Source organism: Rana temporaria, chromosome 2 (genome assembly GCF_905171775.1).
Source record: "Rana temporaria chromosome 2, aRanTem1.1, whole genome shotgun sequence".
Taxonomy (NCBI): Eukaryota; Metazoa; Chordata; class Amphibia; order Anura; family Ranidae; genus Rana; species Rana temporaria.
In genome coordinates, this window is record NC_053490.1 from 582,553 (window position 1) to 595,372 (window position 12,820).

At 44.4% G+C, this 12,820-nt stretch overlaps 1 protein-coding gene across 1 annotated transcript; it reads right to left on the minus strand.

Moving 5' to 3' along the window:
* Positions 1–2,183: 2,183 nt before the first annotated feature.
* Positions 2,184–3,290, minus strand: LOC120928731 (olfactory receptor 52D1-like). The gene has a single exon (XM_040339726.1). It carries the CDS (start codon positions 3,111–3,113, stop codon positions 2,184–2,186), a length of 930 nt encoding a protein of 309 aa, XP_040195660.1. The 5' UTR covers positions 3,114–3,290.
* Positions 3,291–12,820: the final 9,530 nt, after the last annotated feature.

A 12,820-nucleotide genomic window follows, 5' to 3' on the forward strand; every position in this document is an offset into this window, starting at 1 on the left:
TTTTATTTTTTTATGACAAATTTACCCACAAATTGCTATCGCACAATTCTGCAAGTGATTATAATTTATTATCGCTGTTTTCTAGCTGCTCTAAAAACATTTTTGATATAAAGGGACACTTTTGGTTGCTATGGACAATCTACAGTTTGCAGGCAGAAAGAACAGTTTTTATTATATAAAAGAACATGCAGGACACTGGACAGACCACTAGGGACAAGGGGGTGTATTTTTTACATACAGTACTGTAATCTATAAGATTACAGTACTGTATGTAATGTGTTTGTTTACCTTTTTGAATTTGGCGCCGTTCTCCGCCCCCGTGCGTCGTAACGTTGCAGGGAACGGAGATCGGCGGCACACAGAGGCACTGTGTGAATCGAGCGGGGTGGCATCGCTGGATACAGGGACAAGGTAAGTAAACACTGCCTGTGGAGTGAGCGAGGCGAGCCCGAGTCTGACTCGGGGTTACCGATCGTAGCCAAAAAATCTCACCCCGAGTCAGACTCGGGAATACCGCCTAGAGGGTTAAAGCAGAACTTAACCCATAACAACTTGATAAAAAAATAACATTCTTTAGCAAGGAACATACATTCCACATTATTAATTACTCTACTAGAATTAGTGTGTGCTGTAAATTGCCTTTAGCATTGTTTTTTGTTTCTTCTGGCTGGAGGCTGCCATTTTTCTGAAGCCAAGAGCCCCTGAGCAGCAGTCAATCTTTAGGCTGTCAGCAGATTGGCCTCTTCATTTTTGGCACAGTCCCGGAAAATAGAGAGCAACTGAGCATGTGCAGAGCAGGGTGAGTCGGTGTATTGCTGGATTTTAAACAGTATAGGCACTTATTTTTAATGTTTTACAAAGCTATACATGCAAAAGGGGCCAGCCTGAAGTGATTTTGCAGGAAAAAAAGTTTTTTATCCAAATTTCCAATTTAATAAACATAGGGCCAGATCCACAAAAGGGATACGCCGGCGTATCTACTGATACGCCGTCGTATCCCTGTTTCTATCTATGCGACTGATTCACAGAATCAGTTACACATAGATATCCCTAAGATCCGGCAGGTGTAATAGTTTTACACTGTCGGATCTTAGGATGCAGTACCGCGGCCGCCGCTGGGGGCATTTCTCGTCGAAATTCCGAGTCAGGTATGCAAATTAGCACTTACGGAGATCCACAAAGCGGTTTCCCTTCGTTTTTTCTCCGTAAGTTGTTAGTTTGCAAACGCAAAATTAGGGCTACTTTTACAAAGTGTAAAGTTAGTACACCATGTAAAAGTATACCCTTCTTTCCCGTGACGCTGTCAAATTTTTTTTTTTATTTTTTTTTTTTCGCCGCATCTCTTTTTTTTCCCGACGCAACTTTTTTTACCCAGCGCGATTCACAAAACTCGGCGTAACGTAACTTTGCGCAAAGCACGTCGGGAAAATCGAGTCGGGAGCATGCGCAGTACGTCCAGGCGCGGGAGCGCGCCTAATTTAACTGGGACTCGCCCCATTAGATTGGGCACGCCTTGCGCCGGACAGATTTAAGTTACACAGCCGAAAATTTCTAGGTAAGTGCTTTGTGGATCGGGCACTTAGGTAGAAATTTTGCGGCAGTGTAACTTAAATAGGAAGATTTAAGTTAAAGCGGTGGTTCACCCTGCAGAACAACATTTTAGCATACAATTTGGCATTGTAGCGCGAGCTACAGTATGCCGGTCTTAATTTTTTTATCGCCGTACTCACAGTGTAATCGTACATAGTAGATTCTGACTGCCCGCGGGGAATGGGCGTTCCTTTCAAGAGGGAGGGTGATTGACGGCCGGCTCTGGCACGTCACGCTCCCCGAAGACAGCCGGAGTAGGTCTCGGCTCCTTACGGCGGCTATTTCCGGAGAAGCGTGACGCGCCAGAGCCGGCCGTCAATCACCTTCCGTCTGGATTGGAACGCCCATTCCCCGCGGGCAGTCGGAATCTACTATGTACGATTACACTGTGAGTACGGCGATAAAAAAATTAAGACCGGCATACTGTAGCTCGCGCTACAATGCCGAATTTTAGGCTAGAAGAAAAAAAAATTTTTTTTTTTTTTTATAGGGTGAACCCCCGCTTTAAGCCCGCTGGCTGTGGATCTGGCCCATAATTTCAAAGATGATAAAGATACTACAAAGTACTTATGAGTTGTGTATTATTTTGAATTTCAAAAGATATTCCGCAGGTTGCGTGCAATTCTTATTCTGAGAGCCTCGGTCCTTATGCCGTAGATCAGAGGGTTGACAGCAATAGATGTACTCATACCACTCATAGAGATAACAACATGGGCAGTGGCTGAGAGAGAAATGTTACTTAACCTGTATCTAAAGGCAATAAACATAGCTCCAACTATAAAAATGAACAAGGCAATGACATGAGTCACCAACGTTTGGGCGGCTTTCATAGAGGCTTCCCCAGGAAGGTTGAAACAGATGACAATCGTCCTTATGTAACAATAAATAATCAGAAGCATGGGGCTAATTGTGATGAACAAGGTCCATGTTATTCCATAGATATTATTAATTGTAATATCTCCACAAGAAAGTCGTAGGAGTGACATGGTCTCACAGTAGACATTGTTGATTTTTACCCCACAAAAAGTCAGCCTTGCCGTTAGAAAAACAACCCCACATATTCCTATAAAAACAAAAACCGAGATGGCAAGCAATAACCTTTGACTTGTCAAGTTTGTCATCAGAGTGGGGTACCTCAGAGGGTGAGCCACCGCCAAATATCGATCGTATGCTATAGCGGTAAAAGTAAAAACTTCAGCAGCTGCGTAAGACTGCATGCAGAAGGCCTGAAATAGACATCCGGAGAGGGAAATTGTTGAATTTTTAGACAGTAAGTCAATCAGCAGCTTGGGGAGGTAAGCCGAACTTCCGAACATCACGTTGAGGACCAAGCCACATATAAAGATGTACATCGGTTCATGCAAACTTTCCTCTGTCCAGGTTACGTAGACAATCATGAAACTCACAACAAAAGAAGTTGAATATACTGCAAAAGTAAGCAGAGCGTACAAGAATCTAAATGATTGCATCTCAACAAGCCCCACGAGGATAAAATTGGTGTAGGTTGTTGATATGTTCTCCATGGAAAGAATCAGAGATAGGCTTTATTTCTTACAGCACACAGTAGACAAATCATAAGATTTTTTTTCAGGATAATATTAAGGAAATTAGAAGAAAATCTCTACTGTATGGATACTTTGGTTCCTGTTGCATTACTTTCCTGTTGAATTCTATATCTCAGAAGATGAAAACATTCCAATCCAGCAAGTCTTTTATAATTCTCCGGACGGTGAAGCTTTGCTTTGAATTAAGATGAACTGCAACAAAGCCTTCCAGTGGGACCATTAGCTGTCACAGCTGGTGTACTAATTAGTGTCAGAAATATATTTAGCCACGGCTATATAAAGTTAAACGACGAAAAGGTAAAAAAAATACAAGCCATCAATGAGCAGCGTTAATAAAACAAATCCAATGGTATATTTAATGGACCAAAAGGAAGCAAATAAGGGAAATCTATTGCTTGAGTTGACACACACTTGCAGCTGCACTATCACTGAATTGTATGCATTTATCCCTATCTTTAAAGCGGGAGTACACCCATAAAACAATTTTTCCCCTTAGATGGATGCTAGATGGATGCTCGTTTTGTCTAGGGGAATCGGCTAGTTGTTTTAAAATATGATCCGTACTTACCGTTTTCGAGATGCATCTTCTCCACCGCTTCCGGGTATGGGCTGCGGGACTGGGCGTTCCTTCTTGATTGACAGTCTTCCGAGAGGCTTCCGACGGTCGCATCCATCGCGTCACTAGTAGCCGAAAGAAGCCGAACGTCGGTGCGGCTCTATACTGCGCCTGCGCACCGACGTTCGGCTTCTTTCGGAAAATCGTGACGCGATGGATGCGACCGTCGGAAGCATCTCGGAAGACTGTCAATCAAATAGGAACGCCCAGTCCCGCAGCCTATACCCGGAAGCAGCGGAGAAGATGCATCTCGTAAACGGTAAGTACAGCTCATATTTTAAAACAACTAGCCGATTCCCCTAGACAAAACGAGCATCCATCTAAGGGGAAAAAGTGTTCTGTACGGGTGAACCCCCGCTTTAAATAGCATATTTTAGTGATATTAGGGACAGCTTGATTAATGCATAGATCAGGGGTGGCCCGGGAACCACATGTGGCCCGCGGAGCCCTCTGATGTGGCTCGCAAACCTCCTGCTCTGGAATGGTGGGTTGGCAAGCCCAGATCGCAGGTCGCGACCCGCCATACCACAGCATCAGTGTTGTGAATGAAGCTGGTGAAAGCGGCTGTGGAGCAGAGCCCCATAAACCGATGCTTCCTCTACAGCGTCGGCTTTTCGCCACAGGTGGAGTCTATGGCAAAGTTCAGCTAACCCGCAGGATAGACACAGGTGCACTACGCTGCACCCACGGTGTGGGTAAACCACAGCACATCAGTGTGAAAGCAGTCTTAGGCCCTTTTCACGCGATCAGCCGACCAAATGGGACCCTCAATTCAACTCTATAGAGCGACAAATGTCTGTTTTACGCCTGCCGCCTACCTCCAATCCGAAAAACAGAATGGAATTCTTCCCCTTTCATCTGGGCAAATCGGAGGGCCTATAGAGTTGCAGTGACCAGTCATCCGCCCGCTCCGCTCATTGCGGCCCTCGACTGGTTACCAAGTTGCTTAACCTCCCTGGCTGTATGATTCTGTCTGTAATTACGTACCAAAAGCGGTACAATTATTTTGCAAGGAAATTTGGCGTTTTATACTGTAGGCCTGCAATTCTTAGGAATAACTCATTTAAATCTGACCAAACAAGAGTCTAGTAGGCATCCCGGGTATGAATTTTTTTTAAAAACAAAATTATAAATTATAATATAATAAATAATTATAAATAATTATAACAAATAATAATATAATTATAATAAAAGTTATTCAATAATGTAATCAACTCAAAATCACTGAAATTTGCTCAGTTGCAGAATTGTCGCTGTCATTACTTTAATTTTTTTATGACGAATTTCCCCACAAATCGCTATCGCTCAATTCTGCAAGTGATTATAATTTATTATCGCTGTTTTCTAGCGGCTCTAAAACCATTTTTGACATAAAGGGACACTTTTGGTTGCTATGGACAATCTACAGTTTGCAGGCAGAAATAACAGTTTTTATTATATAAAAGAACATGTAGGGCACTGGGCAGACCACTAGGGACAAGGGGTGTGTGTTTTTTTTACATAGAGTACTGTCATCTATAAGATTACAGTATACTGTATGTAATGTGTTTGTTTACCTTTTTGAATTTGGCGCCTTTCTCCGCCCCCGGGGGTAGCGCTACACTCCTTTCCTCAACCTCAGAACCAACATCAGAATCAAGTAATGCCTGTGCATCGTCAAGAAGCAAGTGGCTGACGCTGTGTTCAAACAATTCAGCTGACTCCTCCATTCCTGATGCTGGGGCTATGGCAGGAATAGCTGTAGACAAGGAGGCAGAATAATCCACTCTGGCAGCTGCGGTGGACTACATACTGATTTCAGCTTGGGTGATAGAGAATGAGGAGGATGGTTTAGTAAGCCAGTCCACCATCTCCTCTGCATGCTGAGGCTGAATAGCATGGGCAACATCACTAAACAGAGAAAAACCTTCCCTGCCTGAGGAAGGGCCATGTCCACTTTTGCCCATGATCACAGACGCTGCTGGCCCCCTCACAGTGGCATGGGAACGACTGCCTCTCCTTGTTTGCCTCCCAGACATGATGGGGGGCTTATTACTCAAATGTAATAGATACTGGGTAAAGTGTAATTGGATGCACTTTATTGAATGAAAAGTGGTGTTTGATGCACTTTAAATTGGGGACTGTTGCTGACAGAAATGTAAAAACTATATAAAAAAATTTAATTTTTAATCATTCAAGAATCCATCTAGTATCATCCTCTGAAATCATCACGCCACCCAGCGCTTGTTACTGTATCAATTACACTTAGCCCTGTGGCTATTGAGCGTTTTTTTCCTAGAGTGATAAGATTGGGGTTCTTTTGTTACCATTTTTTTGTGTCTTCTTTTGTATCAAGTGCAATTGCTATCTATTTTGTATTTTTCTATTAAAATATCATTCATTTGATTGGGTTGTGCCTACAAAGTCCAATTTTTCTCTGTCAAAGACATGGTTACATGTCTTTTTCCACAAACCTATATATTCAAGGATGTGGCACATATCTATTAGTGGCAGGGCCGGATTAACAATGGGGCTGATGGAGCTGCAGCTCCAGGCCCCTTTCTCAAGATAGGCCCATTTGCCCAAAAAAAAAAAAAATTTTTTTTTTTTTAAGAATTTTTTTTTTCTAAGATCGAATTTGGGGGGTTGTAGCTCGATGACCAGAGGTCATAGAAACCCCACATTTGGGGGTAGGCATGGGAAGAGCTACCCCACAACTGGTTAAAATATGGGACGGCTATCATTTCTGGTTCCGGAGATACGGGCCTGCTTGCACAGCCTGTCAGAAGCTACATTCAGAGCGGCCAATATAAATACAAGCTGACACACTACAGCAGACTGATAGGATCACAGGGCTTATAATAATTATTTGTATATTACTCATGGTAATTAACCCCTTGCCACCCAGGCCAATTCTGACACTTCTCTACTACATGTAAAAATCATCATTTGTTTTTTGCTAGAAAATGACTCTATGGTGGTCTTTGCACTTTTTATGTTGCAGGGTACAGAGCTGCACGATTCTGGCTAAAATAAGAATTGCAATTTTTTTGCTTAGAAGATAGATCTTGATTCTCTCACGATTGTTGCGGCGTAACATCATCTTTCACATTAAAACAAAAAAACAAACAAAAAAAAATGGGCTAACTTCACTGTTTTGTTTTTATGGTCTTTATTATTCATTGAAGTGGGAAAATGCAGTGTGACATAACATATTGCAGCAATTGCCATTGTATTCCCTAGAGTCTCTGCTAAAATATATATAATGTTTGGCAGTTCCAAGTAATTTTCTAGCAAATAATATTGCTTTCTAACTTAAAGGGGAGTTCCAGCCATTTGTATGTTTATTAAAAGTCAGCAGCAACAAAAAGTGTAGCTGCTGGCTTTTAATAAACAGGCACTTACCTGCTCCAGCGCTCCAGCGACGCGCCGGCCGGGGCTCCGCTCCTCTCCCCCCCTCCCCGGCCGGCGTCTTCATCTTCAGTGTGGGCACCCGGCCGTGACAGCTTTCGGCTTCACGGCCGGGCACCCACTGCGCATGCGCGAGCGCAAGCGGCGCGGCACTGCGCATGCGCGAGCGGCGCGGCGCCGCGCCTTGTAATTGGCCAGGAGATCGCCTAGGACCTGTGACGTGTCCTAGGCGATCGCCTACAGCAGCCACTTCCTGAAGGCGACTAAGCTTAGTCGCCTACAGGAAGGAGGAAGTGGGACAGGAAGTCCCACTCGTGCTGAAGCCCCCACTCCCCCCCCAAAAAAATTACATGCCAAATGTGGCATGTAAGGGGGAGAGGAGTGGGTTAAGAGGAAGTTCCAAATTTGGGTGGAACTCCTCTTTAAGAAACAAGTGTTGGACTTTAAGTGGTTAAATTTAGTTACAATGTTAGTTAGTTACAATGTTTCATTTTGTTTACAAACTTCGCAGACTGCCCAGATTTGTTCTTTACACACAGAAGTGTATCCCTTTGATCTAAGAAGGAAGTGTCAGTTACAATGGGCCTAATCCTCAAAAAACTGGCGCAACGTAACTTTTTCCATTTAAGTTACACCGCCGCAAAATCTCTAACTAAGTGCCCGATCCACAAAGCACTTACCTAGAAATTTTGAGCGGTGTAACTTAAATCGGGCCGGCGCAAGGCGTTCCTCTTCTCCAGGGGGCGATTACCATTTAAATGAGGCGCGCTCCCGTGCCGGCTGTACTGCGCATGCTCGTGACATCATTTTCCCGACGTGCATAGCGCGAAATTACGTTATGTCGGGCTTTGTGGATTGCGACGGGACAATAAAGTTGCGTCGGGTAAAAAAAAAGATACGGCGCCAAAAAAAAAATTGAAATTTAAAAAAAATCGCGTAGCGAGCAAGAAAGGTCTGTTTTTACAAGGTGTAAACAGTTTACACCTTGTAAAAGCAGCCCTAATTTTGCGTTTGCAAAATAAAACTTACGGAGAAAAAACTAAGCTGAAAAGCTTTGTGGATCTCCGTAAGTCCTAATTTGCATACCCGAGGCGGCATTTCGACGCGAAATGCCCCCAGCGGCCGATGCGGTACTGCATCCTAAGATCCGACAGTGTAATTCAATTACACATGTCGGATCTTCGTCCTAACTATGGGAAACTGATTCTGTGGATCAGTTCCATAGTTAGGACCAGGGATACGACGGAGTAACAGCAGTTACTCCATCGTATCTCTTTTGAGGATTTGGCCCAATGTTTCCTGTTAAAAACTTGGCAGACTGCCCAGATATTTTCTTTTGACAGCTGACAGTCTCTCCACTTGTTATATGAAAGAATCAGCAAACTCTGCATTGAAGATCGTCAGGGGGGTTGAATCGAGATCACGATTTTTTTAACGATTAATTGTGCAGCTCTAGCACGGTATTTGCGCAGCAATTTTTTAAACATGTTTTTTTGGAAAAAAATGTTTCATTCATTAAAAAAACAGTTAGTTAGTTAAGTTAGCACAATTTTTTTTGGTATCCTAAGCGATGCTTTACATTTTTTTAGGTTACATGTTTAGAGTTACAGAGGAGGTCTAGTACTAGAATTATTGTTCTCGATCGTGGCGTATGTAACCTGTGTGTATCTGGCTCTGATACTACCAGTGCCTACCCAGCCACTGACTAGTATCTCTCCCCAGCCTGTCCCCACACACCCTCTCACCTGCTGACCTGTGGGGGAATCACTCCTGCAGTGTTATTGTGTTCTGCCAGTGCGTACAATGATCAGTGTTGCTAACTTTAGTTGGCAGCACTGATTGTTTTAAGAAAAAAAAAACAGGCTGGTTGTACTCAAGTTGATTAATAGATTGACTTGTGTAAAACCAGCTAGCCCATACATAGATTGACTATGGCTGGTCTCTGCATAATTGGCGTAATTTCAATCCATGTATGACCCGCTTAACCACTACTCAGTCCCTAAATATCCTTCCACTCCTGTACATAGTGCTCACTGTCATACTCTCCACACTCCTCTCCTGTACATAGTGCCCACTGTCATACTCTCCACACTTCTCTCCTATACATAGTACCCACTGTCATACCCTACACACTCCTCTCCTGTACATAGTGCCCACTGTCATACCCTCCACACTCCTCTCCTATACATAGCTCCCACTGTCATACCCTTCACACTCCTCTCCTGTACATAGTGCCTGCTGTCATACACTTCTCTCCTGTACTTAGTGCCCACTGTCGCACCCTCCACACTCCTCTCCTGTACATACTGCTCACTGTCATACCCTCCACACTCCTCTCCTATACATAGTGCCCACTGTCATACCCTCCACACTCCTCTCCTATACATAGTGTTCACTGTCATACCCTCCACACTCCTCTCCTATACATAGAGCCCACTATCATACCGTCTACATTCCTCTCCTGTACATACTGCCCACTGTCATACCCTCCACACTCCTCTCCTGTACATACTGCCCCATCATACCCTCCACACTTCTCTCTGGTACGTACTACCCTCTGTCATACCCCCACACTCCTCCTGTACACACTGCCCACTGTCATACCCTTCACACTCCTCTCCTGTACATAGTGCTTTTTTCCGTACCCTTTGTACTCCTCTCCTGTACATAGTGCCCACTGTTAGACCCTCCACATTCCTCTCCCTCACCTGCACATACTTCCCACTTGTATACCGTCCATACTCCTCCCCTATGTCGCTTACCCACAAAAACAGTTCTTTAAAATTATACTGAATATCCTCAATGTTACCAGCTCTAGAATGGACACACTTTTGTTAGTTCAACTAAAGGAAATCTCAGTTCTCATATTTGTTCTGCCCCATTATTAGTACTCATTTAATTTTGTGATTACTACTATGATGTATAGAGGAACATCGGGGATCTCAGCTACTCTAAATATAGCACTTATATAAAAAAAGTGGCCCTGAAAATATTTTTTAAATGTTGGCAACTGTGCACTTAGGCACTGCCCAAGGGCCACCGTCCACCGGGTCAGTAGGGGGCCCCATGAGAGGCTCCTGGGATCCTGTGATAATAAAGCGGTAGTAAACTTTCCTGACATTACTACTTTTTAGAGGCCCTGGGGTAGGTTATGCCACAATGTACAAGTATGCACAGCATATTAGCACATTAGTGTACACTTCAATTTTCAGACTGAGCCCTCCAGTGCTGCGATGAATCAGGCGGGGCCTGGACACTTCCATCTTCACCCGGTCTTCCTTCTGGGTTCTGTGCCTTTGGTCACTTGCCTTGGCTGGGCTGCGTTCATGTCATTCCCACGCATTTATTTATTATTTATTACACCCCATTCACACCTCCGCGACAAAACGTCCGACGCCGGCCGCTCGTGCCGCTGGAGGGGAGAATTCCCATTGCTGTCTATGAGATGGTTCACATCTCATAGACGCCGTACACCTGCGGCATGAAAAAAAGTCCCGGACCCTTTTTTTCAGGCGGCATTGGCGTTCGGCCATACAAAGCAATAGGAAGGATTTGTAAAAAAATAGTTACACTATTCGCGGCAAAATACGCCGCGTACGCGGCGTTACTTGTCGCGGAGGTGTGAATGCAGCCTAAAAGGCCCCACCAAAATCCTCAGCACCAGGCCCATGATGTTCTTAATCTGGCCCTGATTAGTGGGTGAATGATTACCACCCTAGGGCAACTGTAATCATACCAACACTACAACCATATAGTAGGTTTTGGGGGGACAGGACTACATCGTGTAGGAACTTGATAGAGGAGAACAGTATGAGCAAACCCTTCCGCTGCCCACCCCCAATGGGAACTAAACTGTGGGCAGGGGGGGTACATAGAGTTGTGATCTAGTTAGGTGACGTATACTAGGTCCGAGTGCATGACAGATCCCATCCTCCTGGGTCAGGGCCTGAGGCAGCAATTTCTTTAATCAGCTGCAAAGAGGGATAAATCTCCCGAGAAGGGGGTTCCCCCTCTGGGTATATCGCCAATGCGATATGCCTAAACCCTCTGTCGGTGGGCCAGAGGAGTCGGCAACTAAGGTGGTGGGGCGCAAAAAGGGAGACAGGGTCTGACGGAAGGGGGATGGGGGGGAGGGATCCAGGGGTAGTCGCGACAGTCAGTGGACCATGGCAACCTCAGTGTGTCAGTGTGGAGGGGCAGGAGGAGACGTCAGAGAGCCAGGAACAAGCGCTTCTCTGTAGTGCGTCCATACTTTTATTTTGTTTTAATCACTTCAAGTCTACACTGTTTCACCCCCTTCCAGTCCACAACATTTTTCAGTTTTCAGTGCTGTCACACAATTGCTCAGCCATGCAACATAATAGGTAAAAGTTAAATGCAGTGAATGCATAACTCCAATGGCCCATCCGCTCATGCCAGTAAATCGATGACAGTCTACTGTAATTCCACACAGCCTAAGCACACAATAGCAATAGGAAGAGGAAGATGGACAGCCGCACTCCGGGAAAACTTTAAAAGAAAGTTGTCTTTATTTTCAAACTGGAACATGTACAGTCACCGCAACCACAAAACAGGACATCCGACGCGTTTCACACTTTAACTAGTGCTTAATCATGTGCCATGATTAAGCACTAGTTAAAGTGCGAAACGCGTCGGCTGTCCTGTTTTGTGGTTGCGGTGACTGTACATGTTCCAGTTTGAAAATAAAGACAACTTTCTTTTAAAGTTTTCCCGGAGTGCGGCTGTCCATCTTCCTCTTCCTATTGCTATTGCTACGTGCATCGCCAGCACCTTGGTAATCCGACCGTCCCTGATTATCTACAAGGCTCACCTGGAGCGGTGAAAATCTCTTTCTGTCTATTTTGGATTTTGCAGCCTAAGCACACAATAGTTCCAGTTGGAGGCACCTCTAATGTAACAAATAAAAAGGAAAAGGTTAGATAACAAAAGATGCAGAGATGGTTCAGTCGCCCAGGAATACCTGTAAGTTTAATTCAGAATTCAATCCTCGGGGGGCCAAAGTTTATAAATCCACATTTTTCCTTTTTGGACAAGCACAGTGTTAATGTCCCCTCTTTCGGATGATAGATTTCAGGTAAAAATCCCCTTGACCTATAGTCCCCCAGGTCTACCGCCATGTTCACTGGCAAACTTTTGTACCAGGGGGCTACCATTATGCTTGTGTTTTATACGCCTGATGTGCTCACCAACGCAGACCCCCAACAGACGCTTCCAGCATGTATCAACTGTCTCAACAGTTTCCATTTGCTGAGTAGTCTTTGACTTATTTCATGAACTTCTTTTTCATTTAGGTAGGTTTTGGCAAAACGTATACTTTACTGTGCAGAAAAGTATATGAATCGTACCAGGTTTTAGATGTGTCTGTGGTGCTTACATTCAATGCAAAGTTAAATCCTAAGTACTCTGCCAGCTTCCCCCAACACACACCTTCTCGCAGCTGTGATCTTTTGATGCTGTGAGGGGACCAGTTACAGGGGGCAGAGGATGTCAGTTGTCAACTAAAACAGCAGCCAACAGCACAAGGGACACTTTGGGGCTGATATACTAAAACGGGAGAGTGCAAAATGTGATGCAGCTCTGCAGAGAAACCAGCTTTCAAAATCAGCTTTCATTTTTTTGTGAAAGCTTAATTGGACAA

Coding starts and splice junctions, on each gene's coding strand:
- LOC120928731 (XM_040339726.1), bottom strand. CDS start 3,113: ATGGAGAACATATCAACAACCTACACCAATTTTATCCTCGTGGGGCTT.